This window comes from Ascidia mentula, chromosome 6 (assembly GCF_947561715.1).
Source record: "Ascidia mentula chromosome 6, kaAscMent1.1, whole genome shotgun sequence".
Classification (NCBI taxonomy): domain Eukaryota; kingdom Metazoa; phylum Chordata; class Ascidiacea; order Phlebobranchia; family Ascidiidae; genus Ascidia; species Ascidia mentula.
This window is the reverse complement of record NC_138571.1, coordinates 1,047,713-1,070,924: the sequence shown is the minus strand read 5'-3', so window position 1 is coordinate 1,070,924 and position 23,212 is coordinate 1,047,713. Positions and strand designations below refer to the sequence as shown.

The window sequence follows — 23,212 nt, the reverse complement described above, 5'->3', positions numbered from 1 at the left end:
GAAAAATAAAATATCACCAACAAAATTATGAGTGTTATCGAGTCAAATCCCAACCTTTCCCAACAAATGTTTCATGTTTATTGTTGGTGATAAGTTTGCGTGCAAGATAAAAGTGTTGAGATTCAAAAATTCATGTTTTTTCATGTTACGTAATTTTGTAGATATAAAATATTACACCAGAAGCAATTTTAACAATCACATGAATCAACCGAACAACAGCATGGCGTCCACGTGTTTCATTGCATCATACTATTTGCATAACTTTGCATTCCGTCCGAACCGATCACATCTCTCTCACGCAGGAATATTCTTGTGTCACAAATGAGCACTTCGAAGAAATTTACAAATGAATGGAAGCGTGCATTGTGTCGGCCAAGTGTAATACGTTTCATTTCAAGGAAATGACAAAAACACAAAAGCTTGTGGTTGCCCGAGGCAAAAAGATATCTCTGCAAAGCAATAACGCTGTTAAATCTAAAGCATTGTGAAGGTTTTCCGCAAAATTTAACTTCTGTATGATTCTCAAAACTCTCACTCGAATTTGCTGCAGAGGATGGGCTGCAACCTTTTGCAACGTCGTAAATTTTCACCTTTAGTCATGGTTGATATGAGGTTTCAGTTTTGAAGGTCATTTCAAGGAAAGGGCGTCTGAACAACAACAGGAACAGAAACATGCCTGAGGTTATGCCAGGCACAGAATGTTACCTCCACCCGATTTCATTTTTTTTATGATTTTGTTGTCTGAGCCCCTGAGGCAAATATTTTTCTTCCATTAAAAATGTCCACACATAAGGATGGAAATAAACGTCAACTGCATCCGAAGCTTGAAGGAAGCAGTTGATTCGAATCATGAAGAACTTCATTATCTTTGTTTTTCTACTTGTTCTCGGTGCAGATGCATGTGAGTAAAACTAACTATAGTTTGGTTTCGACTTGTTTTGGTTCAGTTTTCAGATTTGATCTTTTGTAAACCAGTTAGAATGTTTTACTAAGTACGGACTGACCCGCTAGCACAGCCGCAATCCTCAACTTGGTCGATTCAGGGCTAATTGGGAAAATTATTAATCTGAACACAATTTTTCTTCAATGCTTTTTTCTCAAAAAATTTTTCGAGCGACGGAATAAAGCAGAAACTTAAAATAGAATTTTTGAAGTTTGTTTCTTCTTCAGTTTTATGGAATTGTCCGTCGTGCACCGGTAGAACCTGCTCAAGATACCCAACAGCTGTATGTAGAATCTACTGGTGCTCTGTTCGGTTTTACGCGAATGGGAGATGGATGACTACCGCAGAATGTGATTACAATCGTAAGTTAGGTGTCCTGTATATTTATGTAGCGAAATCAAAGTCCAAATACACAGAATACGGAAAATTTTTAAGTTCTGAACGTGTTGGTTTAAAGACTTCAACCCAAAATTAAAAAATATATATACAAAAAACAGCTAAAGATGGTTACAACACTAAAACTTTTGGAATATACACTATATTTTGATGTATTGATGGCTTTATTATTCCAGAACATTACAATATTTTGCAACATTTAAAACTCTATGAATTTACAAATATTCTGTACACTGTACCCCGCTAGTGCGCGGTTTGTTTCAGACAAATCAATCACTTTCCTTTCAACTCCTACAGCAACACCCTGTTAAATATAAAAGCGATACAAACATTAGTTGCACACAGCGCCACTGTTTCGACATATCAAAAGTTCATCCAAATTCGTCCGTGTGCTTATTTGGAGAGTAAAACCGTCACGTGTCACCAGTCACATTTCATACACTTACCATTATTGGCGCTTTTGGTTCTAAGTAAAAATAATTCTTGAAAATAGATTTGTTTGTGAGTAAATATATTTTAAATACAGCATGTGGAGTCAATGAAGCATATCGAACCCCTGAGAGCTGTGAATCAGGATGTGTTGATTGTGTGTCGTTGAGACAACCACCAGGAAACAGAGTTTGCACTCAACAATGCAGGAGCGGATGTCTATGTGAACCTGGGTACTGCAGACACTTCAATAACACTTGCGTCTTAACTGTGCCAGGTGATGTATATTTGTATCAATGATAAAACTAGAGAATAAAGTGGGGAAATAAAATTACAAAAACTTATGTTTTTCAACGAGATCATCATCAAACTTTTAACATGAAAACATACATAAGAATATATGAAAAAAACGAAATTTACTGTGATATCTTCGTTATAAGCGAGCTTCTTAATTTTTTACATAATCCTTATACACCCAACAAACAGTTTTAATGATTATTTAGTTTTACAAACGTTATAATTCTTGATAATGTTGGATAACTGCAACTTCATTGTTTCGTCACAATGCAGAATGTGGACAGAATGAGCGTTATTTCCAACCATGGGGTTGTCAGAGTCCATGCGAAAGTTGTGATTTCCGTCGCCAACCTCAACCTCAATTCTGTCCAACGTCTTGTGCATCCGGGTGTCTTTGTAAACCTGGATATTGCCGGGATGGGAACAACAGATGTGTGCCAGTATTACGTAAACAGCAACCTATACATTTTCTTATTTTTTTTTATTTTGTTTGTTGTTGGATGGTCTGCATCACAAAACTTGTCATGTGTTTCAAACCTTAATCCGTAGAAGGAACTGCAGTTACATCATGACTGTAAGCACTAACGCAACAACCTATATATGCCTGCAACAGAATGTGGAATAAACGAGGAATTTCATCCACCTGAGAAATGCCAGAGCGGCTGCACAACCTGCGCGTCTCTCAGACTTTCGGCGGAGGTGAGAGTTTGTCCCGCTGTGTGTACGGATGGTTGTCTTTGCAAGAAGGGATATTGCAGAGACAGAAATAACCAGTGTGTGTCGGTTATACCAGGTTAGATGTTTACACAAAATTTACCATAAATAAAAAATCAAAGGTTCTCTATGTTAAGCAAGAAAAGAAAAACTACACCGATATGTTGAAAAACACTTTTTGCAATCGATATTTCAATAACTGGGTGTTGTGATAAATTTTTATGAATGGGTTTCTTATAAGCAGGGAGTAATAAAAATATTCCCTGCGGGACAAGATTTTTTTGGCCAAAGTTCATGACCTTATTTGGAACATGATACTTTGTTACCCGAAATAAGTATCAACACCAATGAACTCTTATCTACACATTTACCGGAACAGCTCTTGTGCTTTACCACCTTATATTTTTCTCCACAAGATTGTGGGAGGAACGCGGTTTACTATCCGCCCGAGCATTGTGTGGTCGGGTGTGTCAAGTGCACATCGTTGAGAAAGCAAGTTCATTTCAGGGAGTGTTCGAAGAGATGTCGCAGTGGTTGTATTTGCAAGCCTGGATACTGCAGAGATGAAACAAACGCCTGTGTTCCCATCAGAAGGTTCATACCTTCTCTATTTTTCTTCGGCAATCCACCGGAATTGTGTAAGTTGATTAAGGACGCCTATAGAAACGATAATTTTCCCCCATTTGCAAGTCATAAACGTGCTCCCCTTGTAGCAATTTTTTTCTGATCGGCAAACTAATCTTTTACTAAAAAAAATAATATGTATGAATATTCACAAACAAACTAAGGATTATTAGTTTACCATATGAAAAAGAAGTTAATTTAGTTTTCAGCCAATTTTAAACATTGAAGTTGTGTTTAATAAAAGTACAACCTTCTTTTTCACAGCTTGTTACAGCAACGAAGTTTACCATCGACGCTACGACTGCCAGGAAGGCTGTAGATCTTGCAAGACTTTGCGGCAATCCATCTCCACCAGAGTCTGCCCTGATTTGTGTCTCGATGGGTGTTTGTGCAAGAAAGGTTACTGCAGAGACGAAAGATCTCAGTGCATCCCAATAAGAGAACCCAGAACAATCTTTGAGCTCGCGATCGATATGTCGTCATGCCGAGACCGGAACATCACGCGTGAGTGCTCGTTTAGAATTGCGAACGTAACTGGTTATCGGGGAATACAAAACCTGCATTTACCTTCATCGCTTTAGCTGATAGAAAAAGTTTAAATCAAACCTCATTACCTGTACAAGAGTACATCACGACGACAGGTTTTCAAATAATATTTGTCTAAAGTTTAGTAGCGGTTTTAGCCACAAAATTATCTTCTTCGTTTACGGAGCACTGAGAAAAGTTGCATTTTTTCTGCCATGGGAAATTAAAACATTCCCTGTCAGACATTTGAAATATCACGTGACCACAAACCAGTCATCTGTGACTATATTTGAACTCGATTGTTTTCTGAAAAAAAATCAATTCCGGATAAAATCGCTGCTAATAGAATCGAAACCACGCCTTTAGAGTTTGTTTCAATGGAAACCTTATCATTAGGTCAACCATAATTTCCTGATACAAGCCATCAGCGAAACAACCGTCTTATTGGTTGCGTTGCCATTAGCTTTGGTTAAACAGACAAACATATTGTAATAACACAGTCGTGCCAAACAAAATTACAACCATTTTACCAATACCATTTTGCAAACGTATTTTTACTCCATTTTGATCTCATTCCACAGATGATTGTGGCGGTTGCGGAATCGGAGAGGTTTGTTCTCCCAACTGTCTCGACGTTTTCAACTGCAGATCCTGTTCTCCAAGTTGTCGCGAACTTGTAGGCAAGCACGTTCTTTTAACTTATATTGTTGCTTCGACCGAAGATTGCTTTCAATAAGTCAGTCTAGCAGTCGTTTGAAACAAACATAAATATTAACTTATTTTATTAATGGGGTTGGTTGGGATGTTTGCCTTGGGTTAAGAAAAATCTGCGCACTGCGAAACTAAACACTTTTAAATGTTGAGAAAAGCTTTCCTGTATCGCTTGAAGCAAAAGCAATGCTGATACTTTAAACCACGTGCTGTCATTACCTGGTATGCGTGCTGTCAACCCCTGGTATGCGATGAGTTTGTACTCCAGTACAGCAGGGTGTGCATTTGACACGCTATAAGGCGTTAAGGGTTGAAAAAGCTTCCGACCTTCTTCAAATCGTTGGGATGTTGCGTTTATTATACTTTTCTTGTTTAGGTGGTCTGGGAAAATGATGGAAGAGAAAGGAATGCTCGAAATCTCGATGTTTGTAGATGTTTTGAACTTTTTCTTCGGACGGAGGAATGTTAGATTTGACGAAATATTTCACCATATTTGATGTAAATAAAATAACTGTTTGAATCTGTGGGTTGCCTGGAAATAATAAATGTGACTAAACAGCTTTTACGTGCATAGAAATGTCTGGTATCTGATAATAACATTGTGCTGGCGAAACGGTGACGTTTTACCATGGGTAATATACAGACTCGCATGCAAATGCATTGCACAGCCACGCCTAGCAGTAATAAACGCATTAAACTCAATCCAACACATCAACAATCTGGAGCTGCAAATACATTGAGATGTTTAAACTTGAATGAGGTCAACTGTTTGGTAGGAATCGTCCTCTAAAAGACATTTTACAACGAAAAAGTTTACAATGAAGCCTGTGATACAATATTTACACGTACTCGGTTACAAAAAATACTGGAAACACTTTAATACAAACATAATTTCCACGATCATACGGTCGATTATTAGGCTTGGCAGCACAGTCGGAGCTAGATTCAATCTCTCGGTGAGGTTGGAACTTACAACATTGGACTAACCAGGCCCAACGCTCTACCAACTGAGCTCAATGGTTTACGGGGTATTTTGTGGCAAAGTGGTAAAATTTACTTATCATTTTTCTCTGAAGGGGGAACAAAATGTAACTGCGAGATAATTATTTGGAGATCACGTTGGGTAGTAAGGGGGCGCCAAGTCTTTGTGGAGACAGAAATTCCTCAATTTCAATGCAAACTATGGTAATTATGATTTAAATCGCCCTGGTTAGTTGTAGTGGACTAAGTTAAGGGTGGCCATCTTAGTTACAACGAAAAATAAATTTGTCTCTCAAGTTCCAAGTTGCACGCCATGAATTTGCATGCAGTGGCCTGAGGCAATCTGGTAGCGCCAGACACCATCAATACCTGTTTTCCAACTATTTAGTCTTTTCATATTTGTCAAATTTTTATTGTGAATTTTTAGTTAATTGAAAACACTACAAACAATTGGCAAAAAGTTCTTAACAAACTCAAAAACACCATAGTTTTTTATTGTTTTGCTGGCGGTCCCAATTGTTTTTATCCTCAAAGGTCAGCACTGGTTGACGCTTTGCAAATGTCAACTTGCTCGAGAGTGAGAGTGGCAATGCACGTCTCATGGATTCAACAAATTGTTGTTTTACGTTCTTCTGTCGAAATGCCACAGGCAATTTTGCACAAATATTCAAGTGAACAAAAGACGAAGTCACGTCCGCTCTCTGCAAAAGCAGAAAATATTTCGGATGAAACTATGAGGAAAGCAATCATACTTTTGGTTTTACTTTTCGTTGGTGCAAAAGCAGGTGAGCAACGTTTCAGTTATTCTATTCTTTGCATAGGAAAGTACGAGGGAGTAACACGTGGCGCAAATGCCATTCTACAAACTAGGAATTACAATAATAATTTTTTTTGTTCGCAACCAAGTGCGCGCCGCTACGTTTCCATTGATTATTTATACCTAAATTATTTCAATTTAACTGAGCCGCCTAAGGTGCTATGCGGCTTGTCGCAACCCATCACTTCCCAGTGCGACTGGTTGCGATCCTACGATAGATTCCCCGTGAGGAAATCACCTTAAACATGGGCGCCTGACTCGACCTTTATAGTTTTATCGGTGCCCATGCCATTTTATTCTTTGTATATTGTTCGTATGCGTAGTTGTATTTGGCGCAAGTAAAACGGATTTAGTTTTGTTTTGAATAAAGTTAAACTTATAAAAGCAACCAAGAACTTACTATCCGCATTAACCGCCGATCAACCAAAAACTATATGTTTTAAGACTGAAGTTCCGAGTTGTGAGCATTATCTCACTTAAGACTGAAGTTCCGAGTTGTGAGCATTATCTCACTTAAGACTGAAGTTCCGAGTTGTGAGCATTATCTCACTTAAGACTGAAGTTCCGAGTTGTGAGCATTATCTCACTTAAGACTGAAGTTCCGAGTTGTGAGCATTATCTCACTTAAGACTGAAGTTCCGAGTTGTGAGCATTATCTCACTTAAGACTGAAGTTCCGAGTTGTGAGCATTATCTCACTTAAGACTGAAGTTCCGAGTTGTGAGCATTATCTCACTTAAGACTGAAGTTCCGAGTTGTGAGCATTATCTCACTTAAGACTGAAGTTCCGAGTTGTGAGCATTATCTCACTTAAGACTGAAGTTCCGAGTTGTGAGCATTATCTCACTTTTATTCTCTCCAGTATTTTTCAACTGTCCATCATGTCGAGGTAAAAGATGCGCGAGATTCCCGTCCGCTTTGTGCAGGTCCAGATTTTGTTCGATTCGATTCTTCTGGAATGGAAGATGGCTTAACGACGGGGAATGTAACATCGATCGTAAGTTGGAACATTTTTATCTAATTATGATTCAAAATATAAAGTTATTTCATCAAAATAATGAGGATGGTTGCCGAAAACATCACGTTTTGCGAATCCAAATCACAACAATAAATTTACCTTAATCTTTTACCCTACTTCTTGCTAGATGGGTTGAGGTTCAATCATTTACTTTTTTTGGGTATCAAAATCGTTATGCAACGAGCCGCCATTCCAGAGTAGCGAATTATTCGTATTAAATTCGTAAAACTGTACCATACCAACATAATGTTTGAGTTATCATGGATGACGTATGAATGAATTTAAAGTAATAATGGATTTTAAAAGTTCCATTTAATTGCAAACCCGACCTAACTTTGGTGTCAACTGGTTCTCATATTAACAGCATGTGGAATCAATGAAGCATATCGTACCCCTGAGAGCTGTGAATCAGGATGTGTTGATTGTGTGTCGTTGAGACAACCACCAGGAAACAGAGTTTGCACTTAACAATGCAGGAGCGGATGTCTTTGTAAACCTGGGCACTGCAGAGACTTCAATAACACTTGCGTCTTAACTGTGCCAGGTAAGTTGTGTAATAAACTTCGTGTAAGTTTAATTATTAATATTTTTCGAAATATTATTGTACTTTTGCAAACGCTTTGAACGCTTTAATCCCGCCACGCGTAGCTACAACAAAATCAACCAAACTTTTTGCAAGAATTTTTTTACACTATATCAATCAACAGAAAAGTAGTTTCGCGAACCCTGTAATATCATTGTTTCGTCACAATACAGAATGTGGACGGAATGAGCGATATTTCCCGCCATGGAGTTGTCAGAGTCCATGCGAAAGTTGTGATTTTCGTCGTCAACCTCAACCTCAATTCTGTCCAACGTCTTGTGCATCCGGGTGTCTTTGTAAACCAGGATATTGCCGGGATGCGAGCAACATATGTGTGCCAGTAATAGGTGAGTACACACATTCCCTACATTGCATGTATTTAAACGTTATAAGTCTACTATTCAGCTTCCATTTGTTTCATTTTCTCCCAAAACATTCTCCTAAATTCGCCATTTCTTTACAACAACTCACCATCCTCTTACAACTAACCATCCTCTTACAACTCACCATCCTCTAACAACTCATCATCCTCTTACAACTCACCATCCTATAACAACTCACCATCCTCTTACAACTCACCATCCTCTTACAACTCACCATCCTCTAACAACTAACCATCCTCTTACAACTCACCATCCTCTTACAACTAACCATCCTCTTACAACTCACCATCCTCTTACAACTCACTATCCTATAACAACTCACCATCCTCTTACAACTCACCATCCTCTTACAACTCACCATCCTCTAACAACTCACCATCATCTAACAACTCACCATCCTCTTACAACTCACCATCCTCTAACAACTCACCATCCTCTAACAACTAACCATCCTCTTACAACTCACCATCCTCTTACAACTAACCATCCTCTAACAACTCACCATCCTCTTACAACTCACCATCCTCTTACAACTCACCATCCTATAACAACTCACCATCCTCTAACAACTTACCATCCTCTAACAACTCACCATCCTCTTACAACTCACCATCCTCTTACAACTCACCATCCTCTTACAACTCACCATCCTCTTGCAACTCACCATCCTCTTACAACTCACCATCCTCTTACAACTCACCATCCTCTATGGTTGCAACAGAATGTGGAATAAACGAGGAATTTCATCCACCTGAGAAATGTCAGAGCGGATGCACAACCTGCGCGTCCCTCAGACTGTCGGCGGAAGAGAGAGTTTGTCCCACTGTGTGTACGAATGGTTGTCTTTGCAAGAAGGGATATTGCAGAGATATAAACGGCGTGTGTACATCAACGAAAACAGGTTTTCATTGGCAATTTTTTTAATTTACGTAATTTTGGTATTTGTTTGATTATTTGACTGGTTGTCCGCTTGGGTCGTAAAAATGTTCCATAAACGTTACTGACAACAATGCGTGTTCTGTCATTAGAATTTATTTTCTATTGGTCTCATCAACTGCCCAGTCTATAACAAGATTTATATAAAAATGTTTCTTCAATAACGCACCTCCGATCACATCATAATTCCTCCCATGTTTCACAACTTGAATGAATGCAACGAATGATTTTTGTTGGCCAGAATGCGGAGCCAACCAAATTTTTTACCCTCTGGGAAGCTGCGTGAGAGGCTGCACAAAATGTTCGGCATTAAGAAGTCTGGTTGGATTCAGAACGTGTCCAACCTCGTGTCTTGATGGTTGTCTTTGTAAACCGGGATATTGCAAGGATGGGAATCGTGCATGTGTTCCGATCATCAGGCGTGCACAGAACTCTGGATTCTTTTTCACTGTCAATCGCCCCCTTTCCAATGGACTGGGTACCTTGTTTACTGATTAATTATTATTTAGTAAATTGAAATGAAGTATATTCAACCACGAGAGTTGTATATTTTTCAAGTGGCTTTGAGAAATCTTGAAATGTTTGGCCTTAAAATGAGTTACGAACAAAATTTTCATAATAAGTCATTTAAAGCAAATGCGCCGACCGTGCAATAATATTTGTGAAATGTAAATATTTCTCAGTTCGTTCTGCTCTTTGTTGTCATTGGCAACGTCTGTCCCAAGTATAAAATTGCCTATTTGTTCAAATTAAGATCAATTTTGCATAAGTTCAGGTATTGTTGTTTCCACAGCGTGCGGCCTGAATGAGGTCTACTTCCCTCCGGGCTCATGCCAGTCAGCTTGTACATCTTGCAGAGTCTTACGACAACCTGCTGATAGCAGAGTTTGCCTGGCAGTTTGTATGGACGGGTGTCTGTGCAAGGCAGGTTACTGCAGGGACGACAAATCAACTTGTGCCCCCATCAATCCCACGCAAGGATTCCCAATCAATAATCTCATCAATTTATTACGTCCACTGCCCGATCTCGGTTGCCCAGAACGTATGTAACAGATATTTTCAAACCCAGTCCTAAAACCGCTTGTTGAAAACTTCTTCTAAAAAACTTTATGAGAGAGCAACTTGTAATAATATTAGGATGTGTATTAAAATTAAGTGACTAAAAATTTAATTTTTTTTTTGTTTAATACGACTTGCGTTTTATGCCAAATGGACAGTATTGCAACGAAAGTTAATCAAATCGAGTATCTTGCTGATCTAATAAAAGATAAATTAATGCTCCAAGCAATGTTTCGCTGCAGTTTCCATTTTTGAACAATTGAAAATAATAAGCCACTATTTGCTGTAAATTAATCAACAACAATGACTTTCATAGAAATGTCCCGGTTGCGTTCCCTTTAACTTTCGCAATGCATTTAGCGATTACAAGAGGTTGTAATGAATGTGGTCCCGGCCAAACCTGTAGGATCTCATGCTTATATTCCTCACTATGCGGATGCATTTCCTATTGTCATTCCGAAAGCAGGTAATCTTACACATTTTACGTAATTGGTACCAATAGACCTGTTTCTCTCTTTGGTGAAGGCACTGCCTGCTTATTTCCTGCAATTGTAAAGAACAAAGGAAAATGCAAATTTCCTTTTATTTTTGACACTTTTTTGTAGTAGTTAGTATGGGGATTTGTGGCCAGTTAAAAAAACAAGAATCCCAAAACCATGATATTACAGATGTTTTAGTGCACTCTACCAAATCCAAATTTCCGCAGTATTTATACAACTTAATTGCAAACCTAGTGTTTTAATATCTTTGTATTTTATAGCGGGATTTCTCTATTCTGAATCATCACGTGAGGAACGATCTGAATCTACATCGTGTAACATTGTGTTGACGTCAATGACCTTAACTGCCAAATTCTTTTATAAATGACTCAGCTATTGCGTTTTCTAACATAACCCGGTTATTACATCATTGAAACAAATTCTATTGTCTGTTTTTGTTAAAAACGATGTGTTTCTACCGTAACGTATTTGTGCCTGTTTAAAAGGATTTTTGTCAAACAATTCTCAACTAGAGGTTACAGTCTTTGGTTCAACCAATGCCCGAGTTAACAATAAACATGTACAGCAGCAGTTCTATGAGTAAACCAGCTTTGCTGAAGGCCTGAGCTTTTTTTATCTGCATCAATGAAGAATGTTGAATTTTCCTCGTAGAAAATTAGGATCACACAAGGAATTTAGAAACAAACCGACTTGGTTGGGAATGGTAGCCAGCGTTTGATGGTGGCCAAATATTTTTCGCACAAGCGAGTGAAGTTCTGTGGCTGAATCCCAGCCTCGGGAAACAGCTAACATCCAGTGTGCCACAAATTACACATATTAGAAAATTTAAATCTAGGACGTTTGGGTAAAGCCATGGGCAACTTTCATATTGTGTTGAAAGAAAAAAGTCAAAATTTAAAAGTTGCATTTCACACATATGTTTTTAACATTGCCGACATTTTATTATTTATCAATGTCCTGGGTGTTGGATTCATTTTAACTTGGCTTTAAAGTGCATATGACACGTAAAAATAAAACATGTTAATAATCAAACTAAGAAATGTTCATAACTTTGGAACATTTTTGGCGAAAAAAGTAGCTTGATACGACGACTGGTTTCTGAGATATAGCTGTTCAAAGTCGCACTTTTGCCGCTGCGAACAAAATCGTGCGAAAGCGAGGTATTGTTGCGTGACGTCATAGAAGGCGCTTCGGTGGTGCGCGAGTGCTCGCAGCAAGCCTTATGCGTAGGAATGGAAAACATTGTAAAACTGGTTTAAGCATAATATTGCATTAACCAGGGGACAAAAAGTGAACAAGAGCAGTAAACGGATTTTGATGTTAATTTAAGCTGAAGACAGATGGCCGCTGTTCGACCTATTATGTCTTATTTAGTTGTGTAATAATAAAACAGTTACTGGGACAGGGTGTTCTTGTTGTTACAGCATTTATGATCGCTAACGTGATACATGAACTTTTGAAAACACGACAGAGACAAACCGTTAGTTTAGCATTGTCGTTTTGTCCACTCACAGTTATGTCGTTTTTGCTACACCATATGGTCTTCCGTTAATTAAGGACAAATAAGCCTTTGATTCGTGACGTCACAATGAGAAATTTTTGTGTGATACAAAACCCTGTCCTGACCTTTACGGTAACGTAATCTGTGATTTCTCCTATGTTTGAAACTATTCGATATCTGCAAAAAAAGGCGCCTTCTCCTATGTAAACAATGCATTTTTTCGACGCAAGCGCCTTATATGATGATGTCCTTTTCTCCTCCGCGCAAAAGGTTTACGATTTTTGGTCGCCGTTACTTTTCGTGCAGTTTTCTACATTTTTTAGTTGACGTAGAACCGTAAAACCTTGGATATATGTTTGTTGTAGATGTACCTTTAGTTTTACGCAAAGTTGTCATGGCCGTGTCATATGCATTTAAAATATATTTAGGCAGTTTGGAACGGCAATTTTGAAAAGCCTTTTAAACTAAAGCTGCATCTTTTTACTGTTGTCCAAAAAATGTTATATTATAAGTAATTTTTCCTGTAGCTTGTGGCGAACACAAATAGAAATGGAAAAATAACGAGTTTTTGTTTTTCGAAAATTTAAGAAACCTCATTCCTCTCTCATTCGATTTATTGCAAGTTGTTTGTAAACAAAATCGGTGATCTGGAAAAACGCACAAGTTGAGCTCAGTGGTTGGTAAGTTGATGCGTAATTTTTGTTAACAAACCGTTGTAAGAAGATTAGATGGGTCTAGTGTACTATTGTACGTACTTATCGTCACAAAAGGATTTAGGGCTGCACTATACATGATTTAGTAAATAACTCCCATCTAAACCAATGCATTTTCTGCCAATCGAATTCGGAACCATGAATTTAAAAAAAATCTGTGTAAATTTAATGATTTTACTTTTTTATGATCAGACAAAGCAGAAATTGACAAGAAATATAATTACAAAGTACCAAAAACGAAAATATCTGTTTCGTGGAAGAAAAATTCCTGGAATTAACGGTAACTAGAACGTCTGGCAGATTTCCAATCAAATCATTGAAGTATTTGTCAATATTTATGTAAACTCCCTGATGTATTAAGTACCTGCTACACGCGTTAGTTGCTGTTATATTCAGGAAAAAAGGAATTCCTGCTGTGCTACACACGTTTATTGAAGAACTTCCATCAAATATTTGTTTTGTGTAATTGAACCCAATACAGTTTATGTTGTGTACAAATTACCCGGTGTTGCTAAAATGGCTATTCTGGCTATTACGACTATTACGGCTATTACAGCTATTACAACTATTACGGCTATTACGGCTATTACGACTATTTCGGCTATTACTGCCATTACGAGGGATTTTCCCCAAATTATTACTACTAGGCTTTATGGCTTCAACTGCTATTACTGCTTTTCATCAACTTGTATATTTTAAACCAAATTTACCGAGCCAGCATAACTGTTTTATGAATATTTATCCAAATTTAACGATACGTACACTCAATGCCTACAATGTCTAGACTCCATGCCTATACTCGTGCTTACAACGCCTACTATGGCATTTTAGAGTCACTCCTATTATTGTTGCTATTACTGCTATTTTCATCCCTAACTATTCTGTAACTGCCAGAAAAAAACACCTGATATTTGAAAAAAAATGTGTAATGTCTTGCAAGTTGGAACGAAGAAGGAACAAAATTTAGGAAATACATGAACACAACATCTAAAAATAGTGTACCTAAAGAACTAAACAGCTAGTTAACCTCAGGAAGATATAATTAGGTTGTAACAAACCAGGTTCAAAGTGACATGATATTTTTTTACAGTAAATTCTTAAAGTGTACACTTTGGTTTTTGCAAATAAAAATGCCTCGAAGAAAATTTTGGCCTTGTGGGGGATGTAAAAAAAATTGCCGAACAGATTGTATCTATTGTGAAAATTGCAAAAAACAGTTATGCTGGCTCGTTAAATATGGTTTAAAAGCCTTCTTCCTATACAAGTTGGTGAAAAACAGTAATAGCAGTTAAAGCCTAGTAGTAATAGTTTGGGGAAAATCCCTCGTAAAAGTCGTAATAGCAGCATAGTACACTTCTTAGCATACTATGATATCAGTAATAGCCGTAATAGCAGTAATAGCAGTAATATCCGTAATATCCGTAATAGCAGTAATAGTCGTAATAGCCGTAATAGCCGTAATAGCCGTAATAGCAGTAATAGCAGTAATAGTCGTAATAGCCATTTTAGAAACACCCCAAATTACCTACCTGAAATCAAGGCTTTTTGATACATTCATGTGCTAAAATATGGAGCTGCTGCTTAAAAATAACAATCAGTATCCTAACTTTGGCATTTATTTTCAAAGCTAATGGAAGTGTTTTGTACTTTATGTTAATTTAGTTAAAACATGGGTCAAGTTAGTTCAAGTAGTCTCGGTAAAGAGTTAAAATGTGATGATGCAAAATATGTGGGGCAGCCAGCCTCAAAATCAAATCTGTACAAACTTCCAAAAGTGCGACAACCTCAACAGTACAAAGGGAAGAATCATTATGCAAGGATTTTGTCAAGGCTTGATGAGATGAGAAAGTCAGGTAAGCTGAAAGTGTAGAAATGTAAAATAATAATACATCAAAATCAAAAAATTAAATATGTCTTATTGTTATTATCAAACATTACCACTAAAATTGTACAGGCTTTTAATATATATTGGTAAAATAATTTGACTTAACATTAATGCTCAAATCTGACATGAACATACAACTATTTTTTCTGCCAGACATATTTCATAATAAATAGGAATTGCTCTTTTGGCACTTAAGTTTCGAAAGTGTTTATTGAAACAGACGGTACGTCCACCATCCGGCGAGACTTCTTCAGGGTTAACTTTCAAAACTTAAGTGCCAGAAGAGCAATTCCAATTTCCAACTGGCATAAACAGTTTGCAGCAATTTTGGCGCTTATTTTGAAACATGTTCCAAGACATAAAGTTTCCTACGTGTTGCCAACTCTTATATTTAATGTTTTTTATGATTCTTTTTATATTCAAAAATGCTCATTGCTTTTTCAGATATATTAACAGATGTTGTGATAGAATGTGACAACCAGAAGTTCCGCTGTCACTCTATTGCCTTACTAACAAGATCAAATTATTTCAAGTACAAGATTATGTCTGATTTTTATGGTGGGTCTCAAAACTGTTTTTGTTGTAAAAAATATATTTTTTTTGTTCTTTCATATTGAGTGTAAAAATTTGACTTTTTCAACCCGAAATGAGAACTGCAGACAGGGTAAACACACTGTGTTGACCTATGAGGTCTCATCAGTGCAGCTGTTGACTGTGGCTCTGTGCTAGCTTTTACATTAGCAGGCACACATATTTTCACTTTGTGGTACCGTTGGGAAATAAGAATAGTTTTTACTATATTTGAAATGCTCCAGTGTTGACAACATTCTATGATCCATTGCCAGATCCCAACAAAACTTTACTTGAAATATCAGAAGATGAAATGCGTCCAGCTGTTGTTGAAGATTTATTGAACTTTATTTACACAAATTCCATTGATATACCAAAGGACAAAGTGCAAGAGTAAGTTAATGCTGCATGTTAATTTCCAAAATATAGCACATATAACTAGAACAAAACATCTCTTTCATTACTTGCTTATTGTTCCAGTGATAAAGTATTTCCCTCCATGTACTGAATCATTATTTTTGTGTAGATATGTTAAAGCTGCATCTAAATGGCAGTTGGAGGATATTGTATCATCTCAGAAGATTGTCCTTGGTCAATATGTGCTAAGAGCTTCCACCTCATCACTGTTCCAACAAATATTTACAGAAGAAGAAATGCTTCTACCATATTTAAACATTAAAAGCACAGATGTGGAAACCACAGTCCAGACCAAGTATACAAACCTCACACATATGGTTTTATGTTATCTCCTTGTGTATTGCTACCTTATTTAACTCACATTTCACAAGGCAAATAAAGTGTGTATATATTTATTATATTGCTTCTATAAACCAAGTGTGGCTAATAATATGATTTGCAGTGCAGATGACCACTGTTTCAACCTATAAGGTCTTATTAGTGCAGCTATGGTAAGTGTTTCCACCTTGTTTTCTCCGTTAAGGTTGCACCTAGTTTGGTGCCCAATGGATGACGGTGATTGTATAGTCACCACAAAGTGGAAGTCGTATGGAAGAATCACACCAAGCTGTACTTATAAGACCTTATAGGTGGAAATAAATATTATGATCCAATTATATTTGGTAGCACTGTCCAATTTATTATCGACAAGATTGTAGATAATTTGCTTCAGAAAGTACAGGACTAACATATACAAATATATACACTGGTGGTGGTTTTCAAAGCAAAATATATTTGTAATAAAAGTGGTATTTTTAGGTTAAGTGTCCTCGCACAATTTCAACAAGAGGAAGGGATTTTCCCTAAAACAAATCTCAGACTTTGTACAATGGGAGGTGGAAAGTTGTCTTGTCACAGGTTAGTAGATAGTGTCATATATCATTTCAAATAAATGCTTCCTTCAGGGATTTGCTATGTTATGAGGACGATTGACTGTGTTCCTATTAGTAACATATATAATTTTTTGTTGCAAAACAAAAACATCCCCAATGCTTATAGAATGGTTATTGTATTGTTATCATAAACACACCAGGAAGGTTTTCCACCAAAGGTTTGCCTAGAGATTCTTTCTCAGAATGAGATTGTGTAACTAAAAACTCCAGCATTGAACATTAAGCAACATTTCTAGAATGATTTTCATGAAATTGTTTACATTGAATACTTGGTAATATTTAAACAACTCTGTTTCTACCTTGGTTTACTTCTAATGTTCAGAGAACTTCTTGCAAGTTTTGGGGAATATTTTCATGCAATGTTCGGTTCTCTGTCGTTCTGTGAATCTTACAAGAATGAGGTTTTGTTGCAAGATGTTGATATCGAGACATTGAGGTAACTATGCATTGTGCATCTTTAAACACTGTTTTGTGTATGGAATAAGTGTCAATTGTTTGGAATAAGTGTTTTGTGTTTGGAATGAGTGTTTATTGTTTGGAATAAGTGTTTTGTGTTTGGAATAAGCTGTTGAAAATTATATCTTGAAGAATTCACATAGATTTCACCAAAATGGTCGCAGTAAATATCCCCACAGTCCCAGACTGAAGTTAAACTATATTTCTTACAAATGTTTGGAATTTTCCTTTAGTTTGTTTCAACAAATTTGTTTAAATCTCAAGTAATATCTAAAAAAATTTAATACTTCCATAATCATTTAAAGAAATGGCTGTTTTCGCCGCTCCTACATTTTATAAAATGTAAACCGGTAAACCTGGTCACTAAGATTTTCCAAGGTAATATTTACTTATTTAGATTTGGTTAAAATTAAATAAACAAACTGAGGAAATTATTTAAAACGTTCAAGACCAAACCTTTTGAATTTTATTTGCAGGTTGTTAGTTGGATATATTTACACTTCAAAAATTACTCTTGACTATGAAAGTGCGAGGAATGTTGCAGTTGCCGGCAGATGGATGTTGGCTGATGATGATTTAGTGAATATTGCTGAAACACATTTGGTAACTTTGCTCACAGAATATTCGGACATTTAATAAATCATTGTTGTTATGTAAGCTGGAGTCTGCAGCAGTTTGGAAGGCATGCAAAAATTTTATGCCAAAGTTTAGCTTTGCATGCCAACCTATATTTGCACACTTAAATATGTGCAAAGAGACATAAACTTACTGGCTTGCCTCACATGCCAGGTGTTGCTGACCCTACAGTTGTAAATGTTCACCCTCTGTATGTATTTGACATTTTGTAGCTGAGGGTGATAAAGACTGCTTGTGCATCAGCTTGTATTACCCTGATTTGCTGATATTTGTAGTTTGGCAAAGTTTTGTTTTTCTCAGATAAATTCTGTTACATTTGAAAACTGTATTGAACTCTCCAAGTTTGCTGCCAAATATTCATTTGAAAATCTGCAAACAGAAGCAGACAATGTTTGTTATTCTTACCTGGAAGAAGTGATGGACACTCGGTCGTTTCATGAATTATCAGTTGATGATATTTGTGCTTATTTATCATCAGACAAATTAGCAGTGGAATCAGAAAAGTTGGTGGGTTTGCTGAAGTATTCTTCAAGTTATTGCTAGTTGTCACACAGCTTGCTGTCACTAAACCGTTTTGTTGGCAAGATATAATTTTATTATGGAAAATTTTATTTGAAGTAAGGTTATGGTATGACCCCTTCTGGTGGGACTACCTTGATGTACACAGGGATGAATTGTTTCTCGATTACTTGCATTTAAGAAATTGTGATTAAATTTTAGCGTTTTATATTTTTTAAGGTATTTGAAGCTGCACTGAATTGGGATCAAGGAAAGCACGATTCTTCAACAATGGAAAGAGTATTTCAGTGTGTTCGATCAACTTTAATGTCTTCTGATGAACTGCATAAATGCAAGGGAATAAGACTAAGTTTAGTGCAGAATGCTGCATTGCAAACTACAATAGATACGACAAAGATAACCTCATTTGAACCTGCAGAAATACGATTTCACAAATCCAAACAGAAACTGAGAGACTGCTATGCAATGGTAAGTGTTCATCACCTTTGTCATTTGGCAACATAGATTTTTTTGTTCTGTTTCAAGGTAATAATATGAGTGGATTTTTTTTTATAATTCTTCTTTTCTGTTTTATTTTTTGATTACCAACAATGTAGATCAGTAGACAATTTACTTTTCACGTGCAAAACAGTTTTTTTTATATTTACAATTCATGGTCACTCAAAGCTGACTTAAGTTGTTGTTTGTCATTCCATTTTCCTAAGTTTTCTTATGCCTTCCGTGCAAAATTAAGACTATGCAACACAGTTTGACAATCACACGATGCAGATGATAAACCTGTTATGCTAACCTAAGTTTATTTGCTTTCCAGAATATTCTGGTGGTGATTCCTTGTCGTGAACCAGGGAGAAATAAATCGACCCTGAATATTGTGAGGTAAGTTTTATAACTCTGTACAAACACCAAGCAGAAGTGTTAGTGTTGGGGAATTTAGCAAACAACATAATTTGCTGCAACTCCTGTTAGTTGAAAAGTTAGTTAGAACCGAATATTCGAATGAACGATTTCAAATGTTTTGTTTGTTTTAAACAGTGTAAAACGTAACAGACAACAAAACTCAGAATCTCGTCGAAACCCAGAGGAAATGTTTGGAATGGAACTTTGTTGTAAAGTCAAACTCAGTCAGTAAATCTTCCTCATTTTCATCATAAAACTGAAAAGATATGAAACCAATTTATTTTTGTAGATTATCGAACTTTCTGCAACTTTTCTGTTACAACTTTCAACAACCAACTTTACATAACAGGTATAAAAAACATGGATTGAATGTGTGCGTGGGTAATTTCAGTTAAAAAAACATCACCGACCAACTTTTGGGTTTGCAAACAAACACTTACATTTCCTTCTATGTATCTGGGCATGATTTAATCATTAAGATATCGATATGAGTTCAACATGTTTAACTTTTAATGTTTACAGGAGGACAACATCGACCCAGAAATTTTTCTGAACACAAGGTGGCACTGTCTTGTATGTTTATTTTCAACCCGGCTGTTCCACACAAATGGTTCCAGGGACCAGAATTGTGTCATGCAAGATATAGTCACCATATGCTGGTTGTAGGCGACAGACTCTATGCCATTGGTGAGGATGCTTTCATAACTCAGTTAGTTGGTTTTAAAACTGACTTTCAAGCATTTTTCTGTAGAACACAGTTAGAGTTGGTTCTTTTATACTTTGTTCAATTGTACGGCTTGCGTGTCAGTATTGGTGCCAAATTAATTACCAAAATCTAAACAATAGATAAATTACAAGAATATAACTTGCAGCACAGTATCTTGGATATAAATCCCTTAGTCATTAATTGATATAATAAGTGTTGAAGTCACAACGAACAAGGGATATGTTAACGTATCTCGTTGTAAGTCAATCATCTCGCATGCTTCAGTTTCTTCACACAAAAATTATTATGTTTCTGAAGGAGGCAGAACTGGTCAAGAAAACTTCGTTACGACGATCGAGAGATTTGGATTAGATGAAAGTTTGTGGGTGGAGGAGACCTCCATGCATTCAGGTATAAAGTTTAGGTGTTTTTGGGACAACTTGACATTTCTACGCTGTCCAGTGTCCAAACAAAAAGCTATTGGCAGTCAGTAGGCAACATTCATGTGCAAAGATGATAATGCAACCTTAATGTTCCCAGTAGATTCTCTTCACACTGGTATATCAATAATGTGTTAACCTTCCTCTATACTCTATATATGAACAGTTCAATGTTTGCATTGCAGAAATAAACAACTTCTTAAAGGTAGAAAATAAAGATGATTATATATAAGAGTTGGCATTGAAAATAGTAACCAAGTTACAACACAGAAATGTCCTACAATGTATTTACAGACTTACTTGTTTTCAGTTACTTCCAGGACGGTCTGTGCAGCGCGGGGGAATTTAATTTATATTTTTACTCGATGTGATGAAAGATCGTTTGCTTTACTTCGGTCGTACGACACAAAACAACAGGTTTGGTCGGAAGCGGTTGTCTTGCCATTCAACTACTTGCTCTGCGCTGATCCTTATGACATGGTAATGTGGGTTCAACTTCTACATAATTTTTTTACCTTTCAAACTTTTGTAAAATCATCTCATTTCTGTTTCCATTGAACCAAATATACTTGTATAAACCTAAATTTGAAGTTCCAATTAACATAATATTCACTTGTTGTGCTTTTAGTTTGTTATGGATGACATGATATACCTGATTGGAAACCAATACACAGGAAAGGATCAGTACCAAGTAAGTGAGGAAGTCTCACATGTGAATAACAATGTGAAAATATTAGGGTGGAAACGGTTACAACTTGAAATGAATGATTTTGTACCAACGCAAAGAAGGCAGATACCAATTTGAAATATGTGTTTTATAGAACTTCATTTTTGCCTTTCATGACAAACATATCAGTAAAATGACAACATTTAAATTCATTCTCATTATTAAAGGTTTCTAGATATAACCCAGTTACTAAGGAGTGGTTGCATTGTTTTGCAACTAATGGTAAGGTTGGTATGTGCACCCCCTTCGTGTACGATGGTATGCTGGTTATTCTTGGAAATATAAACTCGCCTCGCAGCAATTCCCCTCGAACTGATTCAATTCCAGGAACTGTTGCCTGGAGACCACCTTTTTCAAATAAGGTGGGACTAAATTGAGAGCGATGACATAACAAAGCTTTCAACATCAACAATTTCCAATAAAAATTATTATTTTTCTGCCTGTATTTTTGTGATTAAGCTTCAGGATAAATACTTCATGTTTTATTGGTAAGCTGCAGACAGGGTGTGTACATGCACTGTTTCGACCTGTGAGGTCTCATCAGTGCAGCTGTTGCAGTGGCACTGTGCTAGCTTTTACACTGATGAGACCTCAAAGGTCGAAACAGTGCGTGTACACACCCTGTCTGCAGCTTACCAATATTATCATGGCTTTTTTTGCACATATAATTCATGTTTTCTTTCGAAGAATAACAGCAAATATTTTTGTGCAGAATCTGAAACAGACGCGAGGGTTGATGTACAAGCCATCATGGAGAGAATACAAGACCATCATCCGTCCGCACACCCGGTACCAAACTTCACCTATCTACGTTTACACAAACCCACGTTACAACCAAACAGCAAAATATTAATATTTCTGTTGTACTTTGGGTTTCTGATGTTTTGTCTGAAGAGTTTTAGTTCTCAGTTTTTTGCCAACATTGTTTTGCTGCAAGGCAGAATAACTCGAATAGAACGAGAAGTTCAAATTCATCATCGTCCGTTATAGGTGCAGAACATAGTGTTGTCATTCAATGAATGTTGTTTGTCGTGCAACGTGATATTAGCGAAATCATAAAATTTCCGTGGTTACTTTATTGATGTTGGTTTCTGTTGTGTTGGCCTTGTTACTATGTATTAATTATTTCAACAATTTTTATGGGTAGAATTCACTTCAGTGAAATATCCTTGTCCATCATAGGTGCAGAACATACCTTCAATGCATGTTGTTTGTCGTGCTACGTAATATTAGCAAAACGCCCCGTTTGCCTATTTTTATTGTTTTATGTTGTTGAGGTACAAGCCATGACACAAGTGTTTTATAACTTTATTTTCCAATCTTAAGTTCAAATTTAAAGATAAACAATTCTCACTATCATGTTTTTGCCACTGTTTGCACATTTTCTATTTTGCTTTCAAATCACTATTCTATTCTTGCATATTGTGTTGAACATGGTGATAAAAGTTGCTGATAGACTTGAATGGTAAAATATCTCCAATTTTTAACTTTTCTTTCATTCAACATTGAAAAACACAACAAACCTTATTTTTTGCACTGTGTTTAATGTTTTCTACAATCATAAAATTAACAAACATTTTGTTGATTCTGGTGAACTTTGTTGATAATTTAAATCTGTGATATTGTTATGTTTACGAAGTTGCTGCTGTTATTTTAGTTTTGTTTACATGTTGTCAAGTTTAATGTCCAACAATTCATGCGACCACTTTGCCATCTTGTACCAGAAGCACTTCATATATTTTGCCATGTTTGAATGTTTTGCTGAATGCACTTCTTCCCTTCATACAATGAACGTACATAGTACCTACTTCTAGTTGCATTGTAAATGTGCTCAAATAAAACCATCGCTGTGAATGTGGATAATTTTTGTAAAGTTTTCTTAATCTGTTCGTACCTCC

General features: G+C 36.5%; 3 protein-coding genes and 1 long non-coding RNA gene across 5 annotated transcripts; all 4 read left to right on the top strand.

The window, feature by feature from the left end:
- The first annotated feature begins 799 nt into the window (after window positions 1-799).
- LOC145906597 (zonadhesin-like) lies at window positions 800-5,159 on the top strand. 2 transcript variants are annotated; one of them, XM_082994052.1, is made up of 9 exons: window positions 800-901; window positions 1,171-1,305; window positions 1,866-2,045; window positions 2,339-2,512; window positions 2,679-2,858; window positions 3,196-3,417; window positions 3,668-3,907; window positions 4,510-4,604; window positions 5,016-5,159. In XM_082994052.1, exons 1-9 carry the CDS (start codon window positions 850-852, stop codon window positions 5,106-5,108), a joined length of 1,371 nt encoding a protein of 456 aa, XP_082850178.1. In that variant the 5' UTR covers window positions 800-849; the 3' UTR covers window positions 5,109-5,159. The 2 variants fall into 2 exon arrangements, with proteins under 2 accessions (XP_082850178.1, XP_082850179.1); XM_082994053.1 differs by having other exon boundaries at window positions 4,510-4,608.
- Window positions 5,160-6,350: 1,191 nt separating this feature from the next.
- Window positions 6,351-8,346, top strand: LOC145906656 (uncharacterized). The gene is made up of 4 exons (XR_014402847.1): window positions 6,351-6,405; window positions 7,299-7,433; window positions 7,819-7,998; window positions 8,211-8,346. It is a non-coding gene; the product is annotated as an uncharacterized LOC145906656 (long non-coding RNA).
- LOC145906422 (zonadhesin-like) lies at window positions 7,925-11,451 on the top strand. Its single transcript, XM_082993840.1, has 7 exons — window positions 7,925-7,944; window positions 8,134-8,384; window positions 9,142-9,321; window positions 9,598-9,834; window positions 10,150-10,398; window positions 10,776-10,881; window positions 11,176-11,451. The coding sequence occupies exons 1-7, from the start codon at window positions 7,925-7,927 to the stop codon at window positions 11,192-11,194; spliced, it is 1,062 nt and encodes a 353-aa protein (XP_082849966.1). The 3' UTR covers window positions 11,195-11,451.
- Window positions 11,452-14,768: 3,317 nt separating this feature from the next.
- LOC145905920 (kelch-like protein 38) lies at window positions 14,769-23,156 on the top strand. Its single transcript, XM_082993248.1, has 18 exons — window positions 14,769-14,982; window positions 15,459-15,572; window positions 15,860-15,977; window positions 16,111-16,296; window positions 16,800-16,898; window positions 17,256-17,369; window positions 17,866-17,992; window positions 18,326-18,532; window positions 18,764-19,012; window positions 19,356-19,420; window positions 19,577-19,665; window positions 19,731-19,790; window positions 19,964-20,128; window positions 20,466-20,558; window positions 20,898-21,067; window positions 21,216-21,278; window positions 21,482-21,676; window positions 22,027-23,156. The coding sequence occupies exons 1-18, from the start codon at window positions 14,799-14,801 to the stop codon at window positions 22,165-22,167; spliced, it is 2,439 nt and encodes an 812-aa protein (XP_082849374.1). The 5' UTR covers window positions 14,769-14,798; the 3' UTR covers window positions 22,168-23,156.
- Window positions 23,157-23,212: the final 56 nt, after the last annotated feature.

Excerpts from the sequence above, each read along its gene's own strand:
- LOC145906597 (XM_082994052.1), top strand. The coding sequence starts at position 850 with ATGAAGAACTTCATTATCTTTGTTTTTCTACTTGTTCTCGGTGCAGAT. Across the intron at positions 902-1,170 it reads TGTTCTCGGTGCAGATGCAT|TTTTATGGAATTGTCCGTCG; the intron begins GTGAGTAAAACT and ends TTTCTTCTTCAG. Across the intron at positions 2,046-2,338 it reads TTGCGTCTTAACTGTGCCAG|AATGTGGACAGAATGAGCGT; the intron begins GTGATGTATATT and ends GTCACAATGCAG.
- LOC145906422 (XM_082993840.1), top strand. The coding sequence starts at position 7,925 with ATGCAGGAGCGGATGTCTTT. Across the intron at positions 9,322-9,597 it reads GTGTACATCAACGAAAACAG|AATGCGGAGCCAACCAAATT; the intron begins GTTTTCATTGGC and ends TTTGTTGGCCAG. Across the intron at positions 10,399-10,775 it reads CGATCTCGGTTGCCCAGAAC|CGATTACAAGAGGTTGTAAT; the intron begins GTATGTAACAGA and ends CAATGCATTTAG.
- LOC145905920 (XM_082993248.1), top strand. The coding sequence starts at position 14,799 with ATGGGTCAAGTTAGTTCAAGTAGTCTCGGTAAAGAGTTAAAATGTGAT. Across the intron at positions 14,983-15,458 it reads TGATGAGATGAGAAAGTCAG|ATATATTAACAGATGTTGTG; the intron begins GTAAGCTGAAAG and ends TTGCTTTTTCAG. Across the intron at positions 17,993-18,325 it reads ATATTGCTGAAACACATTTG|ATAAATTCTGTTACATTTGA; the intron begins GTAACTTTGCTC and ends TGTTTTTCTCAG.